This window comes from Mesoplodon mirus (assembly GCF_964341445.2).
Source record: "Mesoplodon mirus genome assembly, chromosome: 1".
Taxonomy (NCBI): domain Eukaryota; kingdom Metazoa; phylum Chordata; class Mammalia; order Artiodactyla; family Ziphiidae; genus Mesoplodon; species Mesoplodon mirus.
Window position 1 is genome coordinate 25,395,963 of NC_138976.1, and position 26,857 is coordinate 25,422,819.

At 49.7% G+C, this 26,857-nt stretch overlaps 1 protein-coding gene across 1 annotated transcript in view; it reads right to left on the minus strand.

Moving 5' to 3' along the window:
* Window positions 1-21,719, minus strand: part of GABBR2 (gamma-aminobutyric acid type B receptor subunit 2) — a gene marked incomplete at its 5' end in the record, with an annotated part of 369,241 nt that extends 347,522 nt beyond the window's left edge. The window contains one exon of the mRNA XM_082619674.1: window positions 21,399-21,719. Within this exon, the coding sequence (XP_082475800.1) occupies window positions 21,399-21,719 (321 nt within the window). The remainder of the gene's footprint in view (window positions 1-21,398) is intronic.
* Window positions 21,720-26,857: the final 5,138 nt, after the last annotated feature.

Sequence of the window (26,857 nt, forward strand, 5' to 3'; positions counted from 1 at the left end):
CAAAAACACAGAGTAAAAACAATATCTGTGGTAGAGATAAACCTCACCCCAGACCAAAGCTTCTGTCCATAGAGATCTGTATTTTGTCCGTGTGATGGCCTCTGCCTGAATCCCCTGCCCTAAGGATGCAATTCTCTGCTTTCCTCAAGGCCAGCTGCTGCCTCACCACCCCCTCCCCAACTGCCTAGCCCAAGGCAGGATGAACTATTCCGCAGAACAGAAGGCCATTCCACTCCAGGCTCCCCTGTTTGGCCTCAACTGTGTGTTCCTCAGCTCCTGACCGCATGGCTGCCTACCTCAGGACGCCTGGATTTCCCCCAGAGCCAGTCTGATGGCACCATCCCATAGACCCCTGGCACCACCTACATACATGTTGTAGAAAGACACTGGTTCATAAGCTCCATGAGGTCAGGGACCCTGTTTGGTACTGCCCACCACTGCCCACTGCGGTGCCTGGCACCCTGAGGTCTTACTTAATAAGCATCTGCAGAAGGGAGGGAGAGAGGAGAGGAGGGAAGGTAATGTGAGGTGAAGCCAAGGTCAAAGCCAAGGTCACCAACGGGAGCTTTTCTCTAATCTGTAGACATCTTCAATGGTCTTGCTGGCATTGCCTTTCCCAGCACATGCCCTGCAAGAGGCCCCATTCTCAGCAGACTCAGGGACTACCAGTGGCCTGCATTTACGTCAGCACAGGCGCTGAACAGCAGACCCTGGCTGCTCCCTCCCTCCAGAGAGCAAAATGAGTCATGGTCAACTAGGGCCTCACTGTCTTTTCACATCTACTCCCTTTAAGCCTCATCAACTTCGTCCTGTCCTTAAGCAGCTGGTTTTCAGGACCCAAGAGCCAGCTGAGGTAGTGAACCCTGAAAAAGAACTCCTGGAATCCTGGAGCAATGGTGTGAATGTAAGAGGAAATTTGTTTTCTGGCTCTGTCATCTGAAATATTTGTTACTCCTCTTAGCTTGATATCATCAGCAAAATTTGACCAGTATGACTTCTACGACCTTATTCAAGTCACTGATTAAAGAAAGAATATATATCTTCTTCTAAAGACAGATACATAGAAAACAGATAGGTAGATAGATAGAAAGATAGATAGATAGATAGATCTTCCTCAACTTACGATGGGGTTAAGTCCTGATAAACCCACCATAAATTGAAAATATTAAGTCAAAAATGCATTTAATACATGTAACCTACTGAACATGATAGCTTAGGCTAACCTACCTTAAACATGTTCAGAACACTTATGTTATCCTACAGATTTGGACGAAGTCATCTAACACAAAGCCTATTTCTTAATAAAGTATTGAATATGTCAAGTAATTTATTGAATACTGTACTGAAAGTGAAAAACAGAATGATTGGGTACAGGATGGTTTTAAGTATATTGGTTTTCACCTTTGTGACTGTGTGGCTGACCAGGAGATGCCGCTCAGGGCCACTGCCCAGCATCACGAGAAAGTACTGTACGGCACTAGCCTACAAAAAGATCAAAATTCAAAATTTGAAGTACGCTTTCTCAGAATACATATTGCTTTTGCACATTATAAGGTAAAAAAAACCATAAGTCGAACCACCATAAGTTGGAGACCATCTATAATTCAAAGGCCCAGGCAAAGAACAGAGTCCTGCAGACAACCATCCCAGACTACTCCCAGATTAACACCTTTTGGGTTTGAGATTCAAACAATTAACAGATGCCTCTCAATGGACCATCTTCTCTACCTGGCTGAAAAGTTACAAGAGATTTTGTCAAATACTTCCATGGAGTTCACATTTGCTAGGTTCCCAGCTCCCCTAACCTCATGAGTTTGTAGCTTTCTCAATAAAGTAAGTGAGGTCAGTGCAGCCCATCATGTTGTTGGAGAACTCAGAGTGATCCCCTCTTCTTTTTCTAATTGTTCAGACCACCCTCTGAGCATGCTCTGAGCACCCACCTTGGAATCACAGCTAGTGAAGGTTCCCGCCAACCTACCTATAACCCTTGTGCAGCCTCTGTGGACAGTGGGGAGGGGCACGCTGGGGAAGGGTCCTGGCAGCCAGAGTGAGCCCAGCAACAAGAGGAGGACCTGCTGGTTCAAGGAGAGTGGAAAGCATGCCAGGGGTAAGAAGGAAGAGCCTAATCGGGGCCACATGTTGATGCGGCTCTCACTCTCAGAAAGAGGAAAGACACCAAAAGGCAGAGCAGAAACTTCTGGAGGAGGTCAATCCTATAATGAAGATCTGGGTCCAGCTTGCAATCTCACTGTGTGGCTTTAGCAAGTCAGGTCCCTTCTCTTGGTGTCTTAGTCCATTCAAGCTGCTAGAACAGATACCATGGACTGGGTGGCTTATAAACAGCAGAAACTTATTTCTCACAGTTCTGGAGGCTGAGAACTCTAAGATCGAGGCACCAGCAGATTCGGTGTCTGGTGAGAAATCGCTTCCCAGTTCACAGATGACCATCTTTTGCTATAACCTCACATGATGGAAAAGGCAAGTGTGTTCTCTGAGGTCTCTTTTTTAAAAAGGACACTAATCCTAATCACCTCCCAAAGGCTGCACCTCCAAATACCATCACACTGGCAGTCAGGATTTAACATATTAATTGTGGTGGTGGGGCAGGGGGATGACACAAACATTCAGTCTACGACACCGGGCCTCAGCTTTCTCTTCTGTAAAATGGGGATAATGATAAGATTATGTGTGGGAAGGCAGACAACTGGACCATTTGATCTTTTGAGGTCCCTTTGAAAGCCAGAAACAAAGACAGAGGTGCTTAATGTTTATGGATGTGGGCCCTAGAACCACACTGCCTGGGATTAAATTAGTCAATTACCACCCATGTAAATTTAGGCAGATTATTAAACTTATCTGTGCCTCAGTTTTCTCATCTGAAAAACGGGAGCAATAAGAGTGCTTATCTCCTAGGACCTTGATGAAAAGTAGACGATTTACTGCTGTAAAGAACAGAGGCTAAGCCCACGGAATGTGTTCACTCTGACAATGCTGGGGGTGCTGACGGTGAGAGATGCTATGGTTTCACTTGGGCAATTTCATGCCTGCTCCCAGAGGACCCAGACAATAACCAGAATTCCCACATCCCCAGTTTCTGGAGGATCTTGTACAGCTCCAGAGAAGAAGAGCTGGACTGGAGAAAGCAAACAGTTGCAGCTAGCACAGAGGCCAGTGTCATCCTCTAAAATATTCTGCATTGCAGATGTCTCCTAATCCGGCTTTTCTCCAAAGGAGTCAGAATGGGAGGGACCTGTGGCACTAACATGCTCTTCCTAACACTATTAGTTCAGTGATCATTATTTATACCATTCAAAGATCTGAAAACTTTTTAACTGGCTTCTCATACACATCCAAACCACATAAGAAAATCTTTTCAGGATATATTCATTTGTTTGTTCTGGTGGGCCCTTTATCTCCTCTGACATTCTGACTTCTAACTCATACAGGATGAAAGAATCCACTGCCCATTTTCTGCCCTAAAAAGTCAATTCTGACTTAAAAACAAGAATAGATAGCTCAATCTTTACATCCACTGCCCTATTTCTTCCTAAAACCTAAATGAGACCTACTTTAGTTCCTATTATTTTCACAATACTGCTTTTTCTGTAGCTTTCATGAGTTCCTTCTTTATGTATCTGGACAAATACCACTGTAAGGCTCTCTCACAGAAATACTTAGCAATCCCAGATAGTTCCATCTTGACTTTTCTCAAGGGCTCTCCAGTGCCATTATCCAATTTAAGCAAAAAATCACCCTGGGAGGGTAGCTGGAGAGGGTACCCTCCCCACTTTACAGATAAAGAAACTGAGGCTCAGAGAGCCCAGTTCCAATGGAAAGACCCCGAGGTCAAGCCTTCCAAGATCCACACCTATATTCTGAACACATTCCTTCCATTCCCTTCAGTTTCCCCTAAGGCATTACAACTCTCTTTCTCTAAACACCCAGAAGGGAGTCATTTTGGTAAAAATCCAGTTGAGTCTTTATACATCAACTTCTTTATCAGCGGTTGTGAGAAAACCACTCTACGGCTCTGTTCAGAATCTCTTCCATCCAAATGGGTTTTAGGAATGGCCTGTCACTGCTCAGAGAAGAAGTGATCTGCAGCAGATGGGAAAAGGGCTGGAACCTGGCAGGTCTCAAAAGGAAAGCCACTCTATATCCCAGCTGGGCCCTAAGAACTCCATCCTCTCAAGATACTCTGCTCAATCACTAGACTCCAAAACAACAGCCGCCCCCAGGAGCCTTTCTGTCTCCAAACCCAGAGCCTGTCCTGTTGGGGAATGTGCGGGCAGGGGGTGGTGCTAATCCTTGCCTGATATCCGGCTACACTCAAACAGAGACAGGCCCCCGAGGACCAGTGCAGTCTACGGCTCACCCCATGTCAAAAAGGGAAACCTCTGTAGCCAGACCTGGCGCCCATCAGCCTGACAGAAAACCTTGGGGACGTCAGCACCAGACTTCTGCCTTCAGACCGCAGGACCGGGCCTGCCAACCTGGCTTTTGGCTGCCGAGGTTTCCCAACAGTTACTCCAGCACGGATCCCTGCTGCTCTCTGCTTCCCTTCATCAAGAAAGCCATTAAGAGAAACGTAAAGCTGATTACACCTATTACGTCCACCTCCAGACCCAACTTGGAGTAAGCTTTGAAATCTCGGGCCCTCTTCAGACCCTGAGTCACTTTTCGATTGTTACAACTAGAATGGTATCATGGCAGGCTCGCTCCGAATCTAATCGGTGTCAAACACGGCTGGGTCCTACTCCCATTCAACGTTCTCAGAGGATACTTCCTCTCATCCTTGCCTTCCGGCCACCCTGTCAGGCAGGAACCCACATCCAAATTGTATAGAAGGAAAAACAGGCTCAGTGGGAGAGGGAGGGCCTGGCTTGCCAAAAGACAAGTCTCAGGAAGTAACAAAGCCAAGATTTAACTAAATCTGCCTGATCTACCTTCTCTCCCCTGAGCCCTAATATTTGTGATGTCCCTGCATATGACCTTGTCCAGCTCCCAGGTGACATGGGAGTGTATTCTCCAGCTTTAGCCGACAAGAAGCCTCTGCACTGACAGCAAGTACCAGAAGCCAGGACCTTGCAGGAGGCCCTCAGTGAACACTGATTGATTTAAAACTATGTTTTCAGACACTGCAGGCCCAAAGATGGTTGTTTTTCCAGATCTTTGCTCTCTCTCCACAATGTCTTTTGCAGTCAGTCACCTATGTGCCTGCCTCACCTGAATGGCTCAGCATTATCCTCGCAAGGTCCCACCTCTCTATCTTTGCTAGTGCAGTTCCCTCCTCCCACAGGGTTCTTCCCACATCTCCACCTCTCTCTCAAGCCCAGCTCAAAAGTCACCTGCTCTGAGAAGCCCTCCCAGGTTGCACCCAGTGAGAATGCATCAGCCCTCCCTTCATGCTCCTATAGCCCTTACTTGTGCCTCCCTAAGAGTCTATTCACATCAGACTCTTATCTTTTATTTTACTTGACAAGACTTTTATGGCACTTACTATGTATTGCACACTGGTCGAAGTCTTCAGCAAATTTTAATCGATTTAGTTTTTATAACTATCCTATGAAATAGGTACTGTCATTATCACCCCATTGTATAGATGAGAACACTGAGGCACGGGAGATGAAGTAGCTTGCCAAAAATTAACATAGCTGGTAAGTGATGGCAAGGCAGTCCTGCTCAAGAGTCAGGCACTCAACCAGGGTCACTTGCTCACATATGAGTTACCCACACTGTCATGTCATATCTGAGTCATGTTCAGATGCCCACAGCCTGGCATGAGGTAGGTGCATCATTCTCGTTCCCGAATGGAGCTCAATGTCCACCTCTCCCATGTGGCCAGCTGACACTGGCCTGCATGTGGATACTGGTCCAAACTTGTAGCTGCTCCGAGCGTCTATCTACCTGCTGCGGATGCCCACCTCCGGCAGTCCTTCCTGAGGTGCTTAGGAGGATAAAGTCGGAAGCACTTTATCATCCATGAAGCCAACTGCATCTGTACACACACCTCTCTTGAAGGACCTTCGGGAACAGCCATGATGGATGGCTTCCCGGCTTCTGGCTGGATCCCCATGAACCCAGAGCAGAGCGCAGAACCACATAACCCATGTGCCTAGGCCAGAGTGTGCCCGGCAGCTGTGGGCAGTGCAAAGGGCACTGGGCTTAGAGTCTGGCCGACTTAGACTTAGTAGGTCTCCGCTTACTATCTCACCCAGGGCTCATCATTCTGAGCCTCAGTTTTCCCATCTATAAATGGGACTAATGGAAGAATTCCTCTCTTACCGGGTTATTACTGGGTGATGCATTTGGAATAAATAATAAACTCTAGCACTACACACAATCTGTAATTCTTGTTGTTTAGTTGTTGAAATAATATCTACTAAATAAAGTTATTATCAGAACTAAACGAGAAACCAACTGCACTTCGCACTGTACCAGACTGGGGTACAAATAAGGTCATATTTATTTGAATGTTCAAAGACAAGAGGGATAGGGCAGGTCAGGCATTCTCCTGGGAGCACCCAGCACAGTGAGCCCTGGCCCTCCAGGTGGTCTATACTGACAGGTTGGCGAGTCTACCTCACCAGCACCCCTCGAGGTGCCCTTGAGATCAAACTCTGAGCCAGGCCCAGCTGCCAGCCTTGGTTCCCTTCAGTTGCCGTGTTGGCCACAGAGGCTTGGGGTCTGCACTAAAACCAGGGCAGGGCCTTGCCCCCTGAGGGGGTCAACCCTGGGCCAAGGGAGTGTCAGAACCAAGATGGAAACTGAGGGCTACAGTTCTCAACACTGAGCACCTTCAGTTTATATTATATACACTGTCACCATCCCCAGAGCCTCCCCAGGGTGTCACAGAGGAGGAGGGACATTCCAGCATCAGTTCCCATCTTCAAACCAGCCTGCCCTCAACACCCCATGCCCTGGGTCCCCACTCCAAGCAAAGCTCCCCTCGGAGCTCTTTTTGCCCTTTCCTCCAGCAGACCCTGCTCAAAGCTATGTCACCCCTCAGACATGTCCTAACAATTTCAAACCCCAGAGGGAGGGATCAGAGTCTCATTCCTCTCCCTCCCAGGGGCCACTGTTCTTCAGACAGTGGGGCCACTGACCCCAGCAACCTTGAAGCTTCCTAACAGTAAGGGAGGGGCTTCTAGAATCATCTGAATACAGAGCCAGACCAGAGCAGGACCTTCTTCCAGTTACACCCACCTCCCTGGCTCCCCAAACTAGAAGCACCTGGCTTTTTATATGTGTGCAGTGAAAGAGCCATCCAGGTGACTCAAACTAAAACCCAGCTGAAGTCCTCAGCCTCGGAAGCCAGAACTCACAGCAATTCTCAGAGACCAGTTCTGCAACTTTCTGCCCCCGCCTCACACCAGAACAGAAGTGTGTCATATCCCCAATGGGTACTGTGCTCTGTGGCATCTGCTAAACACCCACTGGGCACCAGATCCAAATGCTTTTATCTTATTTAGTCCTCAAAACAATGCTGGTCATCTGCTATCAAACCTCCATGTTATACATCAGGGAAGGGAGGCCCCAAGCGAAGCGACCTCCCCAAGGTCACCCAGCAGGGCTGAGAGCCGGACCTGGGCCTCTCGGACTCGTAAGTCCAAGCTCTTTCTACTGCGCCTTGCCTTCTCCGATGCACGTGTGAGTGCACCTAGCACAGTGCCTGGCGCATAGTAGGGGCTCAATAAGGACCTGTCATCTTGTCCACCGTGGAGCCACCAGGCTGGAATTAGGGCCACAGCCTGCCGAGGATCTAGAGTGTCCAAAACAAAGCCCATCAGATGGTCTCAAGACCAGCATCCACAGGAGCCCAGCAGGTGCTCTTCTGAGGATGTCATAGCTGAAGGGACTACTGGGGTCCCCAAATCTCTCAAACCAAACTCGTCATCTCCACCCTGCCTGGCCCAGTACTCTGAGGTCTCAACGAAATACTTGTACATCTTTGGGCAAGAAGCAAAGCTCTTTCTGGAGAAAAGAAATACTATTAGTTCAGCACATGGGCATCCCAGCCTCCCACTCCTGGCCCAGTCTGGGCATTTCATATTTCAATCGGATGTGCCAGTCTTTGCCCCAGCCCCCAAACCTAGCAACCCCCATGATCTGCTGGCTTGGATCCCAAATCGCTGCTTGCAGCAGACGGCCCTAACTCCCACACCGCCAAACTCCTGCCCTGGACCTTGTTCAATAGTTGGCTTGTGGATGGTCTTGGATCTGACACCTGCCAAAGACGAATGGCTGACTCTGAAGACACCTGACAGATGAGAGGAAGACACGTTAATCACTTCTGGTTCTAGATGTTTCTGTAAGACAGCCTGCTGGGTCAGAAGACCTCAGCTCCCTGGCTAACTGCTTCCACAGCGTTGTTATCCAATGCTGTGTCCACCTTCTTTAATAGAAAGTTGAATGAATCACCTGTGTGAACAGCATCTCTGTGTCTTTGATAAAGATGTTATTGGAAATATCCCAAGGCCCTGAGAGGACAACCCAGAATTAATTACTCTTTCTGTTTAGTTTTAGACACATCTGATATCGGCAACTCTTTACGACTTTTTGAAGCCGTTTCACGTTAATCTATTTCTCTTTCTCTTTCTCTCTCCCCCCTCCCTCCTCAACGATCTCCACAATAACTCCATGGACAAGGAGGGCAGGCATTATTATTATTCCCATTTTATAGACAATAAAACTAAGGTGTACACAAGTTAAACAACTACTTCAAGGTCATCCCCTAACGAGTACCAGAGACAGGTCGCTCATGGCAAGAGCACAGAGCCCTTTCCACTGAACCACCTGGCCCGTAAGCTAAAAGATTTGTCTCTGGAGCCTAAAGGGAAACATGTTCTCCTGACACGGTAACACCAGAACGTTTCTCTCTTGCCTTCAAATCTGGTATGCAGGTGGAGTCATCCGTTCCTCTGATGTCTGATCATGTCTTCTCCCTCTGCTCCATTTAGAGGCTCGGTTGTGATTTTATCCAAAATGGTCATGTTGTACATTGTGTTTAGCGACACTCATGCAAAAAGCATTTGCTAAGCACTTACAACGTGCCAGCGGCCATGCTAGGTGCTTGAACACGGAGGCACTCATCCACTCACAGATATCGCCAAGGGCCTGCAGACCGTGTCCTGGGCTCGGGGACATGGCAGGTGCAAAACAGATGACGTGCCTGTCCCCGTGGGCTGGCCCAGCTCACAGCCAGGCTTGGCGGTGGACAACAGCCAGCAGTGACAACACTCAACTAGAAGGACTCCACTGGGGTCAACAGCCCAGCCCCAGGCCCAGAGGAGATTCACCACTGAGCTCTCAGTGTACCTCAGATCCTTCTGGAAATGGACAGGGACTTAGAAACAACCACTTCACTTAGAATCCCATTCAGTGAAGCTCAGACACAGATCTCATACTTCTTGGCTGGCCTCAAACACACAATCCCCCACTGAAATAAGAACCAGTTTTTATGTGACTACGCAGCATTTTATGTTTTCATATGCATTATAATAAAATAACAACGATAAAATTTAGTGGGTGCCTACTCGACGTGGCCCCCTGTACTTAATGTTTTACATGCATGTTCTATGTCAGCCTTCAAAATAAGCCTCTGAGAAAGGATCATCCCCATCTCACAGATGAGGACACTGAGGCTCAAGGAGCGAGCACCAACAGCACACACACAGGTTTCGGATTCCACACGTGACGGTCTTTCCACAGCGTCCAGGTGTCTTCCCCACACGGCCCGGGCATCAGAAAACACACAGAACCCATTAAAAACAATCCTTCAGCACCCATCCATCCATTCTGCACATATTTACTGAGCACCTACCATGTGCTAGAAACTGTGCGAGGCACCGCTGTCAGCCAAAACAGACTAAGTTCACAGTGCCCTGGCAGAATAGGGCAAGACCAACACCGATCAGATAATCCAACAATTTAAAATTGCAACTGTGATCAGCACTACAAAGGTTCACGGTTCTTAGAGAAATTGTAATAGGGGATTTTTCCCAATCAGGGAGGATGGAGAAAGCACACTTGAGCTGGTATCTAAAAGATGAAGAAAGATGGCAAAAGCATTCCAGACGGTGGAAAGAGCTTGTGCAAAGGTCCTTTGCACACCCTCTGAGCACAATCACCAGAGAAACTTGAAAGGACCACATGTCTAGGACTAGAGGGAAAGGGGAGAGCGCTCAGCAATGCAGCTGGGAGTGAACAGGGCAGACTACGGGGCCTTCAAGGGCACAGGGAGAAGTCTTGTTCCCATTCCCAGAACAATGATGAGTCAGGGTATCAAGCAGGGAGGCCACCTGACCAGCATGCTGGGCCAGTGGTCCTAAAGGTCCCCTGCATCTGGGTGATGGCCCCTGCGCCTGCCCCAGGCTGCACCATCACACTCCTTATGCTGCATAGTAACAATCCCCGGTGGCCTCTCTTTGAAAGCACTGCTGTTTCCGACTCACCTCCACATGCCCTATAACCAGCCCTGGGCCTGGCACCAAGTAGGTGCTTAGCAAGTATGAGCTACAGGTATAAAGGAAGCACTACCGCTGCTCTCGACATGATCTAAGTCTAACAGGAGACACACATACAGAGACAAACACTGACACCCCGAGTAAACACTACGGGAGGTGACAAGTTCTGCCGGAGCAAGGGAAGCAGAGAGCGGATCCGTGTGAGCTAGGTGTGTAGACAGACACACTGAGAGTGAGTAGAGAGTTCAGCGCCGCTGTGCGTCTGAGTGGGCGGACAGGGAAATGGGTGAGGGTGAGGCTGAACTAGAGGGAGAGGCAAGCAGCTGGGTGAAATTCATCCAAAAAAAGAGAAGCGGCAGCTACTGACAAAACGTGCCACTTGCTTTCATGGGAGGAAGATAACTCCCATATGAAGATGCTGTTTCACTTTAGTATTTAAGCAGCAGAGATCAAAGTCAGACCATGCGATTGAAATCCCGGCGCACCACTTGGTCGGTTGTGATGTTAAATAAGTCACTTAACCTCTCTAAGCCTCGTATGTAAAATGCAGACAAGAATAGCACCGACCGCATCAAGTTGGCGTGAGAATTAAATAAGTACCTGACATAGGGACTGACAGGTGCTAAGCACAGGATAAAGGTGAGTTACTGTTCTTGTAGCCTCTTTTCTTTCACCTACACACTTGCAAATAACGTTTCCTTTACCTTTTCCTTTTTTAAATGACAAGATTAGAAGCTCTCCAAAGGCTTCCCAACATGCCTAGAACTCAGAGTCCAGCAAGGAGGTCAGAAGGGTCAGTCTGGCCCTGAGAGGACACTCTGTGGAGTGACAGGCTAGCCAATTCTTCTTCTATCAAAGGCAAGGCGCTCTGAGCCGGGCTGGGTGGGAGCATTTGCATGGGCTCTGATCATACACCCTGGAGTGGGCTTCCAGGTCCCTGTCTGCCAGTTAAATCCCTGAAACAATTCTGGGCATTCTCAGAAAGGCTTCAGTGAATGGGAAGTTCCAGAACCAAAGCGATTTGGACAATATAGTGATTATTGTAAGGATGGATGTTGCTTTCAAAATCAGTTCCCTCTGAAAAAAGTCAAGTGGCTCATGAGCAGCGTGTGAAAATATCATTTTCTGGGCTTCCCTGGTGGCGCAGTGGTTGAGAGTCCGCCTGCCGATGCAGGGGACACGGGTTCGTGCCCTGGTCCAGGAAGATCCCACATGCCGCGGAGCGGCTGGGCCTGTGAGCCATGGCCGCTGAGCCTGCGCGTCCGGAGCCCATGCTCCGCAACGGGAGAGGCCACAACAGTGAGAGGCCCGCATGCCGCAAAAAAAAAAAAAAAAAAAAAAAAGAGCCACCTCCTGACCCCATGCCAGGAGAGCAGCAATAATGCATCACTCCACAGTCCTTCTTTGGCTACATTTTATCTGAACGGTGACTGAGGATGTCCTTGCCAAATGGCAGGAGAAGGTGGGGGGGGGGTTTGCTTCAGTCAGCAGCTGTGGGACACGGGCACTGATGAAGACAGATGAATCCATTTACTCAGTACTTTGGATCTACCACTAATTTTCTACATGGCAATGACACTTCATCCTTCCAGCGATGTAGACTGTTCAAAAAAGACTGAAAAAGTATAAAGCTGGCAAAAAAAGAACACCCCAATCAGCCCCCAAAGGTGTCACAATGTTCATGCCCTTTACTCAAGCAAGAATTCCCAGACCTTCAAACATCAGCTCATAACCAATTTACTCTAATTTTGCACGTGATTCTAATAAACTTGGTTATCTGATTTGGGCTCCAGACCAAAACCAGGTCAGAGAAATAGTCATTCCAGACTGAGGTTACCCAGTTCCTGAATCAGTCCTGACCACGGAAGGATAAAGAGCAGTAGCTTCCAGCCCAGGAGCAGGGCACCTGGAATATGTCTTGTTGTTCAGGGGATCCCAGGACACCTCTTTATTCACTATACTCAGACCTGCCACTAGATCACCTGGCTCACCAATGCTGATGACTTGGCTTCATTCTTACAGTGTCTACTAGGATGAGAGCCCAGTCCAGTCTCTGTGGCTCTCACAGTCCCTGGAGGTGGGAGTGGGGTATCAGAACCCGATTCCTATACCCACCAACTGCCAGTTCGAATACTGCTCCAATAAACTAATCTCCTAAAACCATAATGCTTGTCAGATGCTGGAAAGTATTTCTTTCCCAGGTTTTGATGTTGGAGGACCTTGGAGGATGCTGTGTATGTTTGTCAGGGGAGAAGAGACTGGTATTAGCTATGCACAAAATCTGTTGGAACATCCAACAAGTACCCTTTTCCCTCTGCACTCCACAACTACTGGGCCCCCCAGCACCAAAGTACGAATAAAGGGCAAGCAGAAAGTTCACCCCACATGGCTTGGCATACAAAGCACTTCCTCAGTTTTTTACAACTACACCCATTAAGCCTCTTAGAATCAGAGAGCTGAGTTTCAGGCTTTTAGATCTATTTGTTTGCTCAATAAATGTTTATTGAGCTCCTGCTCTGTGCCTGGCCCTGAGATACTGCCTGGAGGGGCAGAGGTGTGCACAAGGGACCCAGACACACCCCATGTCTGCCCTTGCAGTGCTTATAATGGAGCCGAGATCCTCAATCGGTGCTGCAATTCACAGAGGAGCAAAGACTTAGCAACTAACCTAGCACCAGCACCCAGACCGCTGACCCCATCTGAAGCTCACACTTCCATGGTTTCAGCCTGGCACACCTGCTGGTTCCTAGAAAGGTACAGAGAGGAAGACATCTCACCAGCCTCACTGCACATCATTATATAAGCAGAGAGAATAAGAATAAAATAAAGGAGGAGATGAATGCAAATGCTCACTGGACAACTTAGGCCATTTAATTTTCTCACCTTCCTAGAACCAAAATAAATAACCAAAAAAGTCAGCAATAAGAAGCCGCTTACATTTAATTCCCAAACAACATGGGGAATGACCAAACAGGTGCCTCCAGAAGGGGTATGCCTTCCCCAGCATCCTCCTCTGACTCCTACCTACCACGGTTAGGTGACCAGTGGTTGGGACATGAGATCCTCAAGGGCAGGGTCCATGTCACATCCAACTCTGTATCCCAGAGCCTAGAAAAGGGCCTGGCAGAAAATTTTCTCCATCAGCGCGTGTAGAATTAGGACACTGAGGCAGAAATAGGTGGAGCTGTGGCAGCCCTCTAGGTGGGCCACTCACGTCTCCTTTAAATAGAGAACCTACAGGACAAGCGCCATCAGCTAAGCCTTCAGCTGTAGCTTCAACATCTGTCATAGTGTTTAATTAAGCCAAGGACACATTTTTCCCAGGGAGCCTGCAGCCAGTGACTAAGTTGCACAGGGATTCTAGAGCCTGGCTCTTTTGGTCCCTAATATGTGACTGCTCTAATGGGCAATCTTTGCTCTGGAGCACCCCAATGGGCTGGCCAAGACTTTCTGAGACTCTTCCTCCCAACTCTCCTTCCTTCCCCTCTCCTTTCACAGGTGTCAGAACAGCATTGTGGTCTGAGGGTTTCCCTACCTCCTCTTTTATCTTTCACTGGTATTTCCCCCAAGAACTCTGGCACTTGTAAATCCATCTTGGCATGTACTTCTTTTTTTTTTTTTTTTTTTTTCCGTACGCGGGCCTCTCACCGTTGCGGCCTCTCCCGTTGCGGAGCACAGGCTCCGGACGCGCAGGCTCAGCGGCCATGGCTCACGGGCCCAGCCGCTCCGCGGCATATGGGATCCTCCCAGACCGGGGCACGAACCCGTATCCCCTGCATCGGCAGGCGGACTCTCAACCACTGCGCCACCAGGGAGGCCCTGGCATGTACTTCTTGAAGGACCCCAAATGACAAGTGTCCAAGACATCCACATGCTCCTTTACACATCCCAGCCTCCTTTCAAGTTAAGTTGGTCAATGACTACTTCTGGTCAATGAAATATGAATAGAAATAATACATGTCACTTCCAAGTAAAGATGGTCAAAATCTAGTGTGCCTTCCCTGTGGATTCCTTCCGACTCCCCATCTTCTTGAAGCCAAAAGATGGGAGAGTGACAGCACAAGAACAGCCTGGGGCCCTGTGTTCTCACTTGGAGGAGAGCCTCCCAGGAGGCTCTGACCCTCACTGGATTTGGGTGAACAATATATAAATTTGACTGTATCAAGCAACAGAGATTTCAGGATTTGTTTGCTAATGCAGCATAGCCTAGTCCACCCTGACTAACAAAAGCTATATATCCTCTCTATATATTTATTTAGCACCTCTATTTTCACCCCTATCTTACACTTCCAGCTTGTCCATTTCCCTGTTGAAATCTCACATCTCTTCATGAAGAAGTTGATGATCCCACAAGAGGGGAGGCCAAACACATGAACAAGAGCTCTTTAAAGATAAAGGTAGTGAGCTAACACGCTTAGCCCAATACCTAGTTCTAAACAGGCCCTACTGTGTTATTCCACCCACCTTCTACTGGGTGCCTGGCTAGGTCTGAGGAATTGGTCGGGGGCAGGCACGGCATGGCCAAGGGTGTTTCCCTCATACCAGGGAAGCTCAGGGGTTGTTGCTGATGGGAACATGCGGAAGGCAGCTCAGCTTGATCCTGATATATGGGGTCCCCTAAGTCCTATGGTGATGGGGAGGTGGAGCAAAGACCCTGAGGAAGTGATCCAGAGAAACCATTCATCCTATGGGAAGTTAATTCAGAAGGCAGATTCTAATTTATTCACTTATAGTTCAGTTCAGCAAACATTCACTGATGCCCACTGCACGTAAAACCACTGGGGAATCGGACCAGCCCTGCCCTCACAGAGCTACAGTCCAGCGGGGGAGAAACAGACAAAGATGGCTATGACACACAGCAAAATGTAAGATGTGCTGGGAGATAGACACGAATAAAGATCTCGTGCTCGCATCTTCTCTCTCCGACACCGCTCTCAGCAACACGGCATTAGAAAGCAAGATTACAGATAACACGGCTTTACATTTACATCATGTTTTGAGGTTCCACATCCATCATGTTTATCCCTACAACAGATCTGTGAGGTCAACATAATCATCACCACACGGTACAGGAATAACGAGGACAGTGACAAAACAGCAGTGAATATTTACTGAGCATTCACGGTGTACCAAGCACTGAATTACTTTACCCGGATGGTCTCATTCGTTCCCCACACCCTATCAGGCAGTTAGTATATTAGCCCCATTTTACAGATGAAGAAACAGAGGCAAAGTGGCTTGCCTAAGGTCACCAGGCAGGTACGTGGTACCCAGTGGGGATACAAACCCAGGTCCCCTGACATGCTAAGAAGCTCATCTAACAGGTGCTTGGAGCTAGGGGAGCTGAAGGGTCTGGTTTTGTGCCCAGCCTCATCCCCGCAGGGACTCCCTCTCCTCCTTCCCCTGCAGTGCAACTGACTTCAGTTACTATCTTGCCTGCCAGATACCCCCGCTCTCGTTGCTCCCTCTCTGCTGCCCCTCCCGCCCCGTCAGGCCTCAGAGTGCCTCCATCCCCTCACACTGGCTCTCCATCTCTGCTCAGGCCCCAGTATCTCCCCCTTCAACTGCTATGATAGCTTCCTGGCTTTTCTATCTCCACCCTCTCCTGTCTACCGTTCAGCCTCTACGTTCTTACCGGCCTTAATCTTGTCACATCCATGCTGGAAAACCTCCCACAGCTCCTCACCACTCCAGAATAAAGTCCAAACTTCTTGACACGGCATTCAAGGCCTTTCATACCCACCACCAGGCTGCCTTTCCCTCTACAAACCCTGCACTCAGGTGAAAATATAACAAGTCAGTGCTCCCCAGACACACTTCACACTTTGTGGCCTTTATCCTTTGATCCTGGGGATCCTTCCTAGGATCCAACCTCCATCTCCCTGAGCCCACACCTCTCTGTGTCAACATTATATTCACCCTTCCAGACTCATCTTGACTTCTTCTCCTCCAGGAGACCTAGACGTGAGCTTCCCTTTCTCTTAATGTCCCTGGCATCTATTGCTTCTTTCTTGAATTGAGCATTCCCCAAGTGGATATCTGTGATCAGACCCACCTGGCATCCACCCCCCTTTAACAGCCTCTGATGTACTTCGAGGAATCACCTCTTCCCTACTCTGTATTCATGTGGTTGGGTGGGGCTGGCCTCACCTCCTTCTTCCTCCATGAAAGGCTGGCGGATATCCCAGGCCCGTCAGCATCATGTTATTGGTTCAGGGATAGACACATGACCCAACTCAAGCCAATGAGAGCTGAGCTTGGAATTTTTGCTGAAAACATCAGGAAAGAAACACTCTTCTTACTGGAGTTTCTAAACTGGGAGTTTGTAAACTTGCAGCTGCTAGGGGCCATCTGTACAGCCAAATGGGGAGAGTCTGACTGAGGGTGAAGCCAAACACAGAGGAAATCAGAGCCAAGAGACAGAGAGGGACTGGATTCAGCCATACCTGAATACAGCCCACTCCAGGATTTTTCAGCCACATGAACCAGTTAAAATTAGGTTTCTGTCACCTGCAACAAGGTTCCTAAGCAATACAACTACTAAGGGTGAGGTACCATGCAAGGCAATGGGGTCTAACCACAAAGATGTGAGCCTGATTCTAAAAGAGCCCATTTTATATCTCTTTATTTCTAAGAACGGCTATATTGAGATACAATTCACGTACCATAACGTTCATTCTTGTAAAGTCTACAGTCCTGTGGTTTTTAGTCACAGAAATGTGCAACCATCAAGACAGATTACTTTCTACCTTGCACTGAAAACGACAAGCATGTGCTTGCTCTGTTCTCCCCTGTGCACCAGCTCCTCTCCTGAGCCCAGTGCTGGGTTTACTCCTTTCTGCAGTACCAGCAACTGCAGTCGGTGCCCAATGGCTACTAAGCTGTACTCAGACCTCCTGAAAAGCTCGGCCTCCATGCAACAGTTGTTTAGATCCTCTCTAAAGCACAATGAATGAGAGAACAGATATTTGGCAAAACCACTCAAGAAAAGGATGTGCTCACCAATCGCTGGATCCCTGCAACAGGGTAGACCTTCTGAGAGGTGCACACCTGGAATGTGCTCCTTTGGCTCCCTGAACTTTTCCCAAGTTTATTACAGAATAATTTAAAATAGTAACAAGGGGAAAACATATAAATCCAACAGTAGGGGAATGATTTAATACTTATGAGGCACCCACAGGATAGAATAGTAAATAGCCACTAAAATTCATCTTTGCAAAGAAGATTTAAGGACATGGGGAAATAACCATGTTATAACATTAACTGAATGAAACAAAATATAAAAGGGTGCATAGAGGTTTCAAGCACACAAAATAGTAAGCACCAGCAACTGAAAGGGAATAACACTAATTATTAGATGCAATTACCTTCATGTAGGTGGATTATAGACAGTTTTTTTCAATGCTTCTCTACAAATTTTCTATTTTTCCAAAATGAAAATTACTTTAATCAAATCAGAAAAGCCGACATTATTTTTTAACTCATCCCTTGGTTACTATTTACTTTTATTAATGTGGCTACCAAGGAATGAGAAACAATCACATGAAGAACATTTCTGAACCTGCAAAACTTTTATGAAAAAAAAGACACTGTCCCTCAGAGTCTTTTAAACAAACATGTAAGTAATGTAATCTACCATGTTTACCTTTTAACCTTGACTGCCAGGAGGCTCAGAGCTAAAATTTAATTTACAAAAATGCAGTAACCATCTTAGTCCAGGTTCTGGGTTCAGTAGCTTGCATGCTTCTATGTGGTTTCTGATGCTTCCTTTTATCAGTTTTTTCAGTTGTCTTGCTTGTGTTTTTATATACTCAAATCTTTCTTGGAATACATAAAGAAGTATTTGCTGATGTGATTTGAGGTACACCAGAGAAGAGAGGTCCTGCCTAGCAGATGCTCTGCTGGGATGTTTCATTTTTACAAACACAAGGCACTGAGTGGGGCTTTGAATGCTTTATTGCTATTCTAATTACAGGAGAGGGGCACCTGACTTAAGTGTGTGCGAGAGGCTCCTTTATTGAGACAGGCTAGTCCCAATGAGCAGATCAACTCATGTCTTGCTAAATCTCCATCTCTTTGAAGACTGTGTGGACAGAGGTCCACCCTGGCTGCCCACTGTCTCTGGCCGTTGACTGACAGCAAATGTTAGCAAAGCCAGCCAAAATGTGTTCACCACATCCATCCTGCATTCAAGTCTACAGACAACAAGTGACACACCCAGCAAGTGACTAGGGGGTACACACAATCCATAAAGACATCCTATCTGAATAAAACAGGGTCCACACACTCTAACACAAGCCCCAAACACCCTTTAGATCACTGTGGATTTTGCTGCAATTACCCAGACTGATCCTTTACTTTGGCTTAGAGAGAAAGTACCTGTACTCTAAAGATGGACCACTTGAAAAAATTAAGTATTATATCACCTGGGTGTTCTCCCAACCGTGACACTTCATGGCAAGAGATACATATTTGTTTGATTGTAAGCCAAGATTCTTTTTTTTTTCTGGTGGTAACTTCACTGAGCCTTCATGAGATTTAGAAGTGAGCAAAACAAATAAGCACTCTTAATATTTTAGTTGTGACCATTTTATCACATCTGAAGTCACAATGTCCTACTTGTGAATCCACACCAGAGGAAAATGAAGGAAGGCAGAAAACATTTATTTAGTGCTTACAGCATGCCAGACAGAGCACTGGCCGCTGCACCTGCCAGCTCAAGGCATTTTCCATTCCAGCCTGTTATCTCCCTTAAGCATCACAATACCATCCTGGGGAGTACATAAAATAGTCCCAGTTTTTCAGAAGTGGAAATCTAGGCTTAGAGAGATCAATACCTTGCTCAAGGTCACCCACAGGGAAGATACTAGGTTTCTGACCAGAAGCCAGGTTAAAGCCACCCCAAAGCTCATGCTTGGTGCCCCTTCAAATGGCGAGATATGCTTCCCTGCTTGCGTGAGGCTGAGATTATACCCTCTGCCCTCCTTCCCCTGAGCTGAAGTGCCTTCTGACTGCCTCATCCTCTTGACTTTAGGCCCCCTCTCACTCAGAAAGTCATCAAGACACACTTGAAAAATAAAATATAAAAGCAACAACCCACACCCTGAAATTGAGCACCCTTCCCTTTGCTGCCACTAACAAGCTAATATGAAATCTCTTTCAGGGAAGCTTTCTGAAGGGAATAAATTGATGGTGAAAACATTATGCAGCTGACAATATTTGGTGATGATGCAAGCAGGGCTGCCCTGTCCATAAATGGTTTTGTCTCCAAAGAACCAGCTCTCCGTGTCCTTTCCAAAACAAAAATAGATGATAGATAGATAGATAGATAGATAGATAGATATAGATGGAGCAACAGAGAAACAGTATCCAGAAGACATGGTTTGGTATAATTGCATTGCCCTCTCCGTTTATGTGTGCCGGGCAACTACCCCAGAGAACTTGAAATGTTCTGGAGAAGACAGGAATGTCATTCAGAAATGATTCCACACGGGTTGGCTCTGCACAGCTCCCCAGCTTACATCCTCCCGGGGCAGAGGAAGCTTCTCTGCTTGCAGCAGCCTGCGTGCACCGCCACCAACTGCCACCCGTTTCTTCACCTTTTATTTACAGCGCAGAGCAGGCTGGTTCATCAGTGAAGGGGAGAGGCGGGGAATAAGATGCAATCCAGATTTCTGTTCTTTCTCCGGGGACCAAAAAAAGGGGGGGCCACACAGAGAAGGAAGTGTAGCCTAGGCTGCACGATCAACGCGGCAGCGCGACCCTCCTCTCAGAAAGGGGTTTGCACCAGGGCTGGAGCAGAAGCGCCCAAGGAGCCCCAGGAAGCCGGGTCAATCAAGCCCAGCGCCTCGGCCGGGCTTTGGCGCGGTGGAAGAGGCGCCAACCGAGCGTACTGCACAGGAAATCACTGCCCCCTTCAGGCCGCGTCTCAGATGCTGCGGCCGGAGCGTAAGGGCTCCCTCAGTCCCGAAAAACTCGCAAACCCGACCTCGCGCGGCCCGCGATCGCTCCTCTGAGCCCCCTCGGCGCACCCCAGCCCTCGGGCGGGCGGTGAAGGTGTGCACTGTTGCTGCAGCCGCAATGCAAGCTGAGGGTGTGAGGAGGGGGCTTGGGATGGAAAGCTCTCGGCTCCCCTCAGAGAAGGGGGCAGGGAGGGCAAGCCGGGTGCTGCGCTCCAAGTCCGTGCTTCAAGTCTGCGCCCGGGGAAACTGCGCCTCAGCCGCCCGGCCACCAGCAGCGGCGCGGCTTCACACCCTCGCGCGCCCGGAGCGAGACCTGATCAGGGCACTCTTTTATCAACCAGCCCGAGGGGGTCTCCTCAGAAAACCGCTCGGGCCATAGGCAGCGCCGGGTACATGCAGGCAGCAGCGCTGCAGAGCCGGCGGCCCCACGCCGGCCTGAGTGGTACTGGCTCCGAGCTCGTCCAGCCCTGCTGCGCCCTCCAGCCCCTCGGGTCTCCGAGTCCTCCGGACCTCAAAGCACAGCTCGGCTTTCCTGGGGCCGAGAGCAGGCCCGTGGCCTCTCTAGCCCCGGATGGCCCAGTTTAGAGTCAATGCGCCTGTTCTTCCCACCTAGCACTCCACAGCCCCACCAGCGGGACCTGGGCAGGGGCGACCACTGCAGGCTTTTGGGGAGGTTCAGTTACCACCTTCTCCACTCCTCTGGGCAAAGGAGACCCTAGTCTTCTATCCCACACCCCACAAGCATACACACACATACAATCCCAGAGGAGGAAGATGTTCAGCAAATCTTGGTACCGGCTGTGCCAGCCAAGCCCGGCGGGACCCAGAGGGTAAGCACTGAGCCCCAGCCCGCGCGGTGCCCTCGGCAGTCTCAATCAGGGCTCTGCCCATGGGCCGAAGCTTGCTTCTGTCCAACACGCCCTCCCCCATCACCCCCACAGCTCCGACGGCACGGGCGGCCGACACTCACCTCGGTGTCGTAGAGCCGCAGGTCGAGGAAGTAGGGGCGCAGGAGCGACTCGTTGCGGATCTGCTCGATAGCCAGTTCCACGGCGGGGAGCACGCCGCGCCCGATGCTGCCCTTGGCCACCTCCTTGGTGAGCGGCATGAGGCCCATGATGGAGAGCGGCGGGCTGCTGGGCGGCGGCCGGGGGACACCCCGCGCCCAGCCCCAGGCCCCGGGCGCCAGCGGCAGCAGCAGCGGCAGCAGCAGGAGCAGCAGCAGGCGCGCGGGCGGCGGTGGCGGCGGCGGCGGCGGCCCGGGCTGCCCGGAGCTCGGCGGGGAAGCCATGCCGCGCCGCGGGCTGCGGGCGCCGGCTCACTCGGCCCGCATGGCCTGGCCCGGCCCGCCGCCCCGCGCCAAGCTCTCCCCGCGGCGCCCGCGCAATGGCGCCGGCCCCGGCTCCGGCTCCGGCTCCGGCTCCGGCTCGGGCTCCGGCTCGGCTCAGAACGGCCGCGGCGGCGGCGGCAGCGGCGGCGCCCGTGACGGATCAATCACGCCGGGAAGGGGTGGGAACGAGCGGAGTGCGGGAGGCGGGGAACGAGCGAGCGAACGCGGAGAGGGGGGCCGGCGTCTTCGCGCGCGCCTCTCTTCAGCGCGGCCGCCCCGAACCGGGCCGCCTCCGCCCGCCCCCGTGCACGCTCTGAGCCGCTCTCCCGCCGGGAGCCGCTCGGCGGCAGCCTCTGGAGCCCGGCCGGGGGAGGGCGGGCGGTAGGAAACGCGGGAGGCGAAGGCGAGGCTGCTCCGCGGCGGCTCGGGCCGCCTCCGGGGGCAGGGACGGGCCGTGCGCGCCGGGGGAGGGGAGGCACTGGCGCTGCGGCGGCCGCGAGGAGGGCCGCCTTCCCAGCACACGAACACACGCGCCCCCGGCCTTCCGCCGCGCGGGCTGCCCGCGACCGCCCGGGACCTTAGGGCCCGGGTACAACGGCTGAGGGAACGAGGATGGCGTGCTGGCACACGCAGTGGCCGCCGCCGCTTCTCCGAGCGCTTCCTGTAGCACCTGCACGGTGATTTGGGACTGCTTCTTGGAGGTTTGGCTGGGAACGTCTGGTTTGCGAGCGCGCCACGGAGGCGTCCTAGGAGCACCTGCAGCCTACACTCCCCTGCTCTGCGCCGGTGTCTAGGGGGCCCTGACTGAGCCCGAAGGGGCGGCCAAGGATGCCAACGGCGTTCGAACGCCCCTTGGTGCTGAGGTGTCCAGCCCTTTGGGCTTGGCTGAAAGCCCCCTCCTTCCCCACCAGCCTGAGCCGCCCTTTGCCAACCCCAAGAGACTATGGTCTTCACCTTGCGTGTGCTACTGACCCCTCCAGGCGTTTGACCTCCCCACGTCCCCATTCCCGAAGGGGGCTCCGCCCTAGAAATCTCCCAGCCACCCACCCCGGCCTCCCCGGGTCGGAGTACAGTCCTCAGGCCAGAGCGGATCCATGCTCCCCTCGACTTGGCCCTCTCTATAACAGGTCGCACCGGCTGCACTGGCTAGCCTTAATTAAGCAAAGCAGTCCTGTAATCTGATCTAGAGCCTCAGGCCCCGTGTACCTCTCCAAGCTTGAAGAATAGGAACCGTGGTGGTCATGAAAATACAAAATCCCAAGAGGTGATTAATAAGGGGGACACAATAGGACATCAAATCAGAAAACCTCCTTGAGCCTGAACCAACCATTGTGGGCAATATGGATGACCTTGTTAACAAGGTTGGGAATTTAACCTTCACTGAACACTTGCTACCTGCCTTATTATGGAACACACACAATAGCCCTAGGAACCAATATGTGTTCATCATCCTCACTTTACAGACCAATACACAGAGAGGTTCCATAGCTTATTGAAGAACACAGAACTACTGAGAGGACTGAAACCCAGAGCCAGCAAGAGCTCTGTACACAGTGCAGTGGAAGTCAGGATGGGGAACAGGTTCCCCTGTGGGAAGGAAACTAACTGCCCTGACTCTGAATTGTTCTGGACCTTGGTTCCCTTGGGCATGTAGTGAAGGAGGTGGACCACATGTTGTCCACAGACTCGCTCTTCTGGAGTGAGGCAGGGGCAGCCCTGAATCACATGCCTGGTTATTATCAGGAAGCATGAAGATGGAGAGGAGAGGCTGAGCCCAACTCCTGGAGAGTAACTTGGACAGTTCTGGGGAAACCAAGCCAAATTCTCCCTGTCCAACTCCTCTTTCTAGGCTTCTGCAGACACCACCTCCCAGGCTCCACTTAACTTTTCCAAGCTGGAGGGTTTGCAAGGGCAGAGCTCACTTGTGCATCTCCACCAAAAAAAAAAAAAAAAAGTGGTCCAGAGGACAATGTAATCCCCAGATGCTCCCTCAGCTGGCATCTTGACATGACAGGTATCCCCTAGTCATAGGCTTCCAGCATCTACCATTCCTCAACTCCTCAGGTCAGGTTTCTGAATAAGCATTTTCACTTTTTTCCTTTTTTTTTTTCCCTTAGTCATTTGTGTTTTCCTTGTAAGCCATGCCAATATGGAGTATCTGCTGACACCTACATCTGGGAATAAGTTGAAAGCTGGAATAACTTTGCTTGACATTTACTAAGTGGTTGAAGGCCCTGCCTGGCAACTACCTTTCAGCCTCCTGTCTCCACCTATGGGGTGACCTGCCCCCTAGAGACCTGGCCTGGGACCAGCCCTGACCCAAGGAGCTCCAATCTCACTCTCCAACAGTCTGGCTCCAGGCCAAGCTGTGATCTCATGCCCCATTTCTGATGTCTGGGCATCCCTCTGGTTCCCAGATCCTATTCTGGCCTGTGTTCCAGTTTGGGTAACTGGATCCTTGGCATTCTTCCTTGGGTCTGAGTTACCGTCTTGGTTACCAGTCTCCACTCCATGTTCTTCTAAAGCTGGAGTTCAGCCTCTTGCTTTATAATAATCATTCATTCCTTCAATCAATGTTTTGCAGTGTCCTAGGAGCAGAGGATACAGAAATAAACAAGCCAAACTAAAATCCCTGCCCTCATAAAATTGACATTCTAGTGGAGATAGACATAAACAGAAAGAAGAAGAAGAAGATATTTTAGTATGTCAGTTTGTGAAAAGTGCTATGGAGAACAATAAAGCAGGAAAGAGGATTGAGACTGACAGGGTGGGGCTGCAGTTTGAAACAGGGAGGTCACGGAAGGACATACTGAGATGACTTTTTACCAAAGACCTAAAGGAGGTAAGTAAGCAAAACATGCAAATAGTGTTCCAGGTGGAGGAACACCAAGGGCAGAGGCTCTGAGACAGAAGTGTGCCTGGCATGTTCAAGGAACTGTCAGGAAGCCAGTGTAGCCGGAGTGGAGTGAGCAAGGGGAAAAGCGGTAGTACCCAAGGTCAAAGGCAGACGAGATCAGGTAGGACCTGGGCATTGTGAGGACTTTGGCTTGCACATGACGAAGTGGGGGAAGACTGGAGAGAACTGAGTGGGTCAGTGATGTGATCTGATCTGCCTGTCAAGTAAAGAGTCGTTGGCAGGAAGCGGAGAGACCAGTGAGGAGGCTATTACAATAAGCCACATATGGTAACAAGAACCAGGCTACAAGCAGAGGAGGTGGGGAGAAGTGGCTAGGTTAATAATTGTTCTTATTATTATTAATGGGAATAAAATGTATTGGCAGATGCCAAGTCCCAGGACTGTGGTAAACAACTTACAAGAAACATAGTAGAGACTTTAGAAAGTGATATGCTCCGGGTCGCACCCCTAGAAAGTGATAAAACATGAACGTCAGTCCAGGTCTGTATGGCTTAAATTCTCATCTTCCTCCCCAAATCCTGCCTCCTTAGCAATCCTTTCTCCCACACCCTTTTCCTATACACGAGAACCAGTAGCTAGTCTCCAACCCCTAGTTTAGAGGTTGGGGCTGTGTGGAAAGATGATGCTTGTTCCCTTTCTGGGGATCTGGGGGGAGTGTGCATGGTCCACTGGCTGCCTGTCAGCAGGACACCGCATCCCTTTAAGCAGGATCCCGACAATGGGAGGCTAACCAGGCCTCCGCCTGCTGTCTGTCCTCCTTCTATATCAGGCTGGACAACCCTTGCCACTCTGGTGCCAGCTGCTCGGATCTGCATCCGTGCAGCTGCCTCCTCCCAGGAACTGGGTCCAGTTTCCAACACCCTGTTCCCAGTCTGACCTGTCATCCATGCCTGCCTCTATTCTAACTCCCAGCAACAGGGAGGTCTTCTTTTAAGTTTTTCTTTCAAAAAAAATATAAGGCATCTTTGCAATCATCTCCCATGTATTTCTTATTCATGTTTACGTTGAAATGTTTCTTTCAACCGAGTAGCTCGGCTGTTTTTTTTAAAGTTCATTGTTTGTTTGCATTTCCATTTTTTAATGGATAAGTTATGAATGATGGATCCAAAAAAGATTAGCTGAATGAATCTAAGTTGCTTTTCTTTTTTCACAAGGCATGTTTTTTAAACTGTAAAATTAGGTTTCAGGCATCAAATGTGGTCTGGTGACACAGTTCGAGCAATAATAAAGCTACCATTTATTAAACACCTACCTACTCTGTGCCAGACACCTTGGTATGCATCATCTTAATCTTCATGACTGCCTGAAAAATAGGTGTTAGGATACCAGTTTTGCAAACTATGTGACTGAGGTCCAGATGGGTTAAATGACTTGCCTAATGATACTCAGCAGAGGCAGCAACGGGGCCCAAACCCAATCTGTCCAACCCCAAACTCCTGCATTTGCCTCTCCTTGAAGATGCCCTTATATAACTGAGGAGGAAATAGTCTTAAAAAAGTAAAGAATGCTGCTGAGGGTCAACATAAGAAAGAGGTAAGATGACTTGGCCAGGATCCCCCACCGAAGTAGAGATGAAGCTGGCTCTCCTTTATCAGGGGAGAGCACCTGGCCTGGAGACAGTCTGACTAAACCTTTCAGGAGTCAGTGCCAAGCCTGAGGTGGACCAGCAGAGCCTGGAGCCTCTCCTCCCACCCCTGCTCTTCGTACAGTTTGAGAACAGTGGAAGATGGTGGAATCACCTTGCTCCATGTCGGCTGGACAGGTCCTAAGCGAACACAGGTGGGAAATTTAGCTCATAACTGAGAGGTCTCCAGAAGGATACCACCTCCCATTTAGAGGTTTCAAAAACATTAAGATCCTTTACAAAGGGGATCATAGATGGATAAGAGGCACAGTTTAGGAACAGAGCCTTAGACAGGGGAAGCATCCTACCAAGTGTCTGGTCCAACCACTCACTAAACCTTAGGGGTAATGGTGAGCTTGGAGTCAGGCAGTCATGGGTTCAAATTCTGGCTTACCAGTTATTAGTGGTACAATTCTGGGAAGTCACTCACTATCCTGAACTTCAGTTTCCTCATCTCTAAAGTGGGAATAAATGATTCCTCTTTCACAACAACAAGGTTGTTGTAAGGATTAAACAGTAACAACAGCTAATATGTATTGAGCACTCACAATGCCGGGG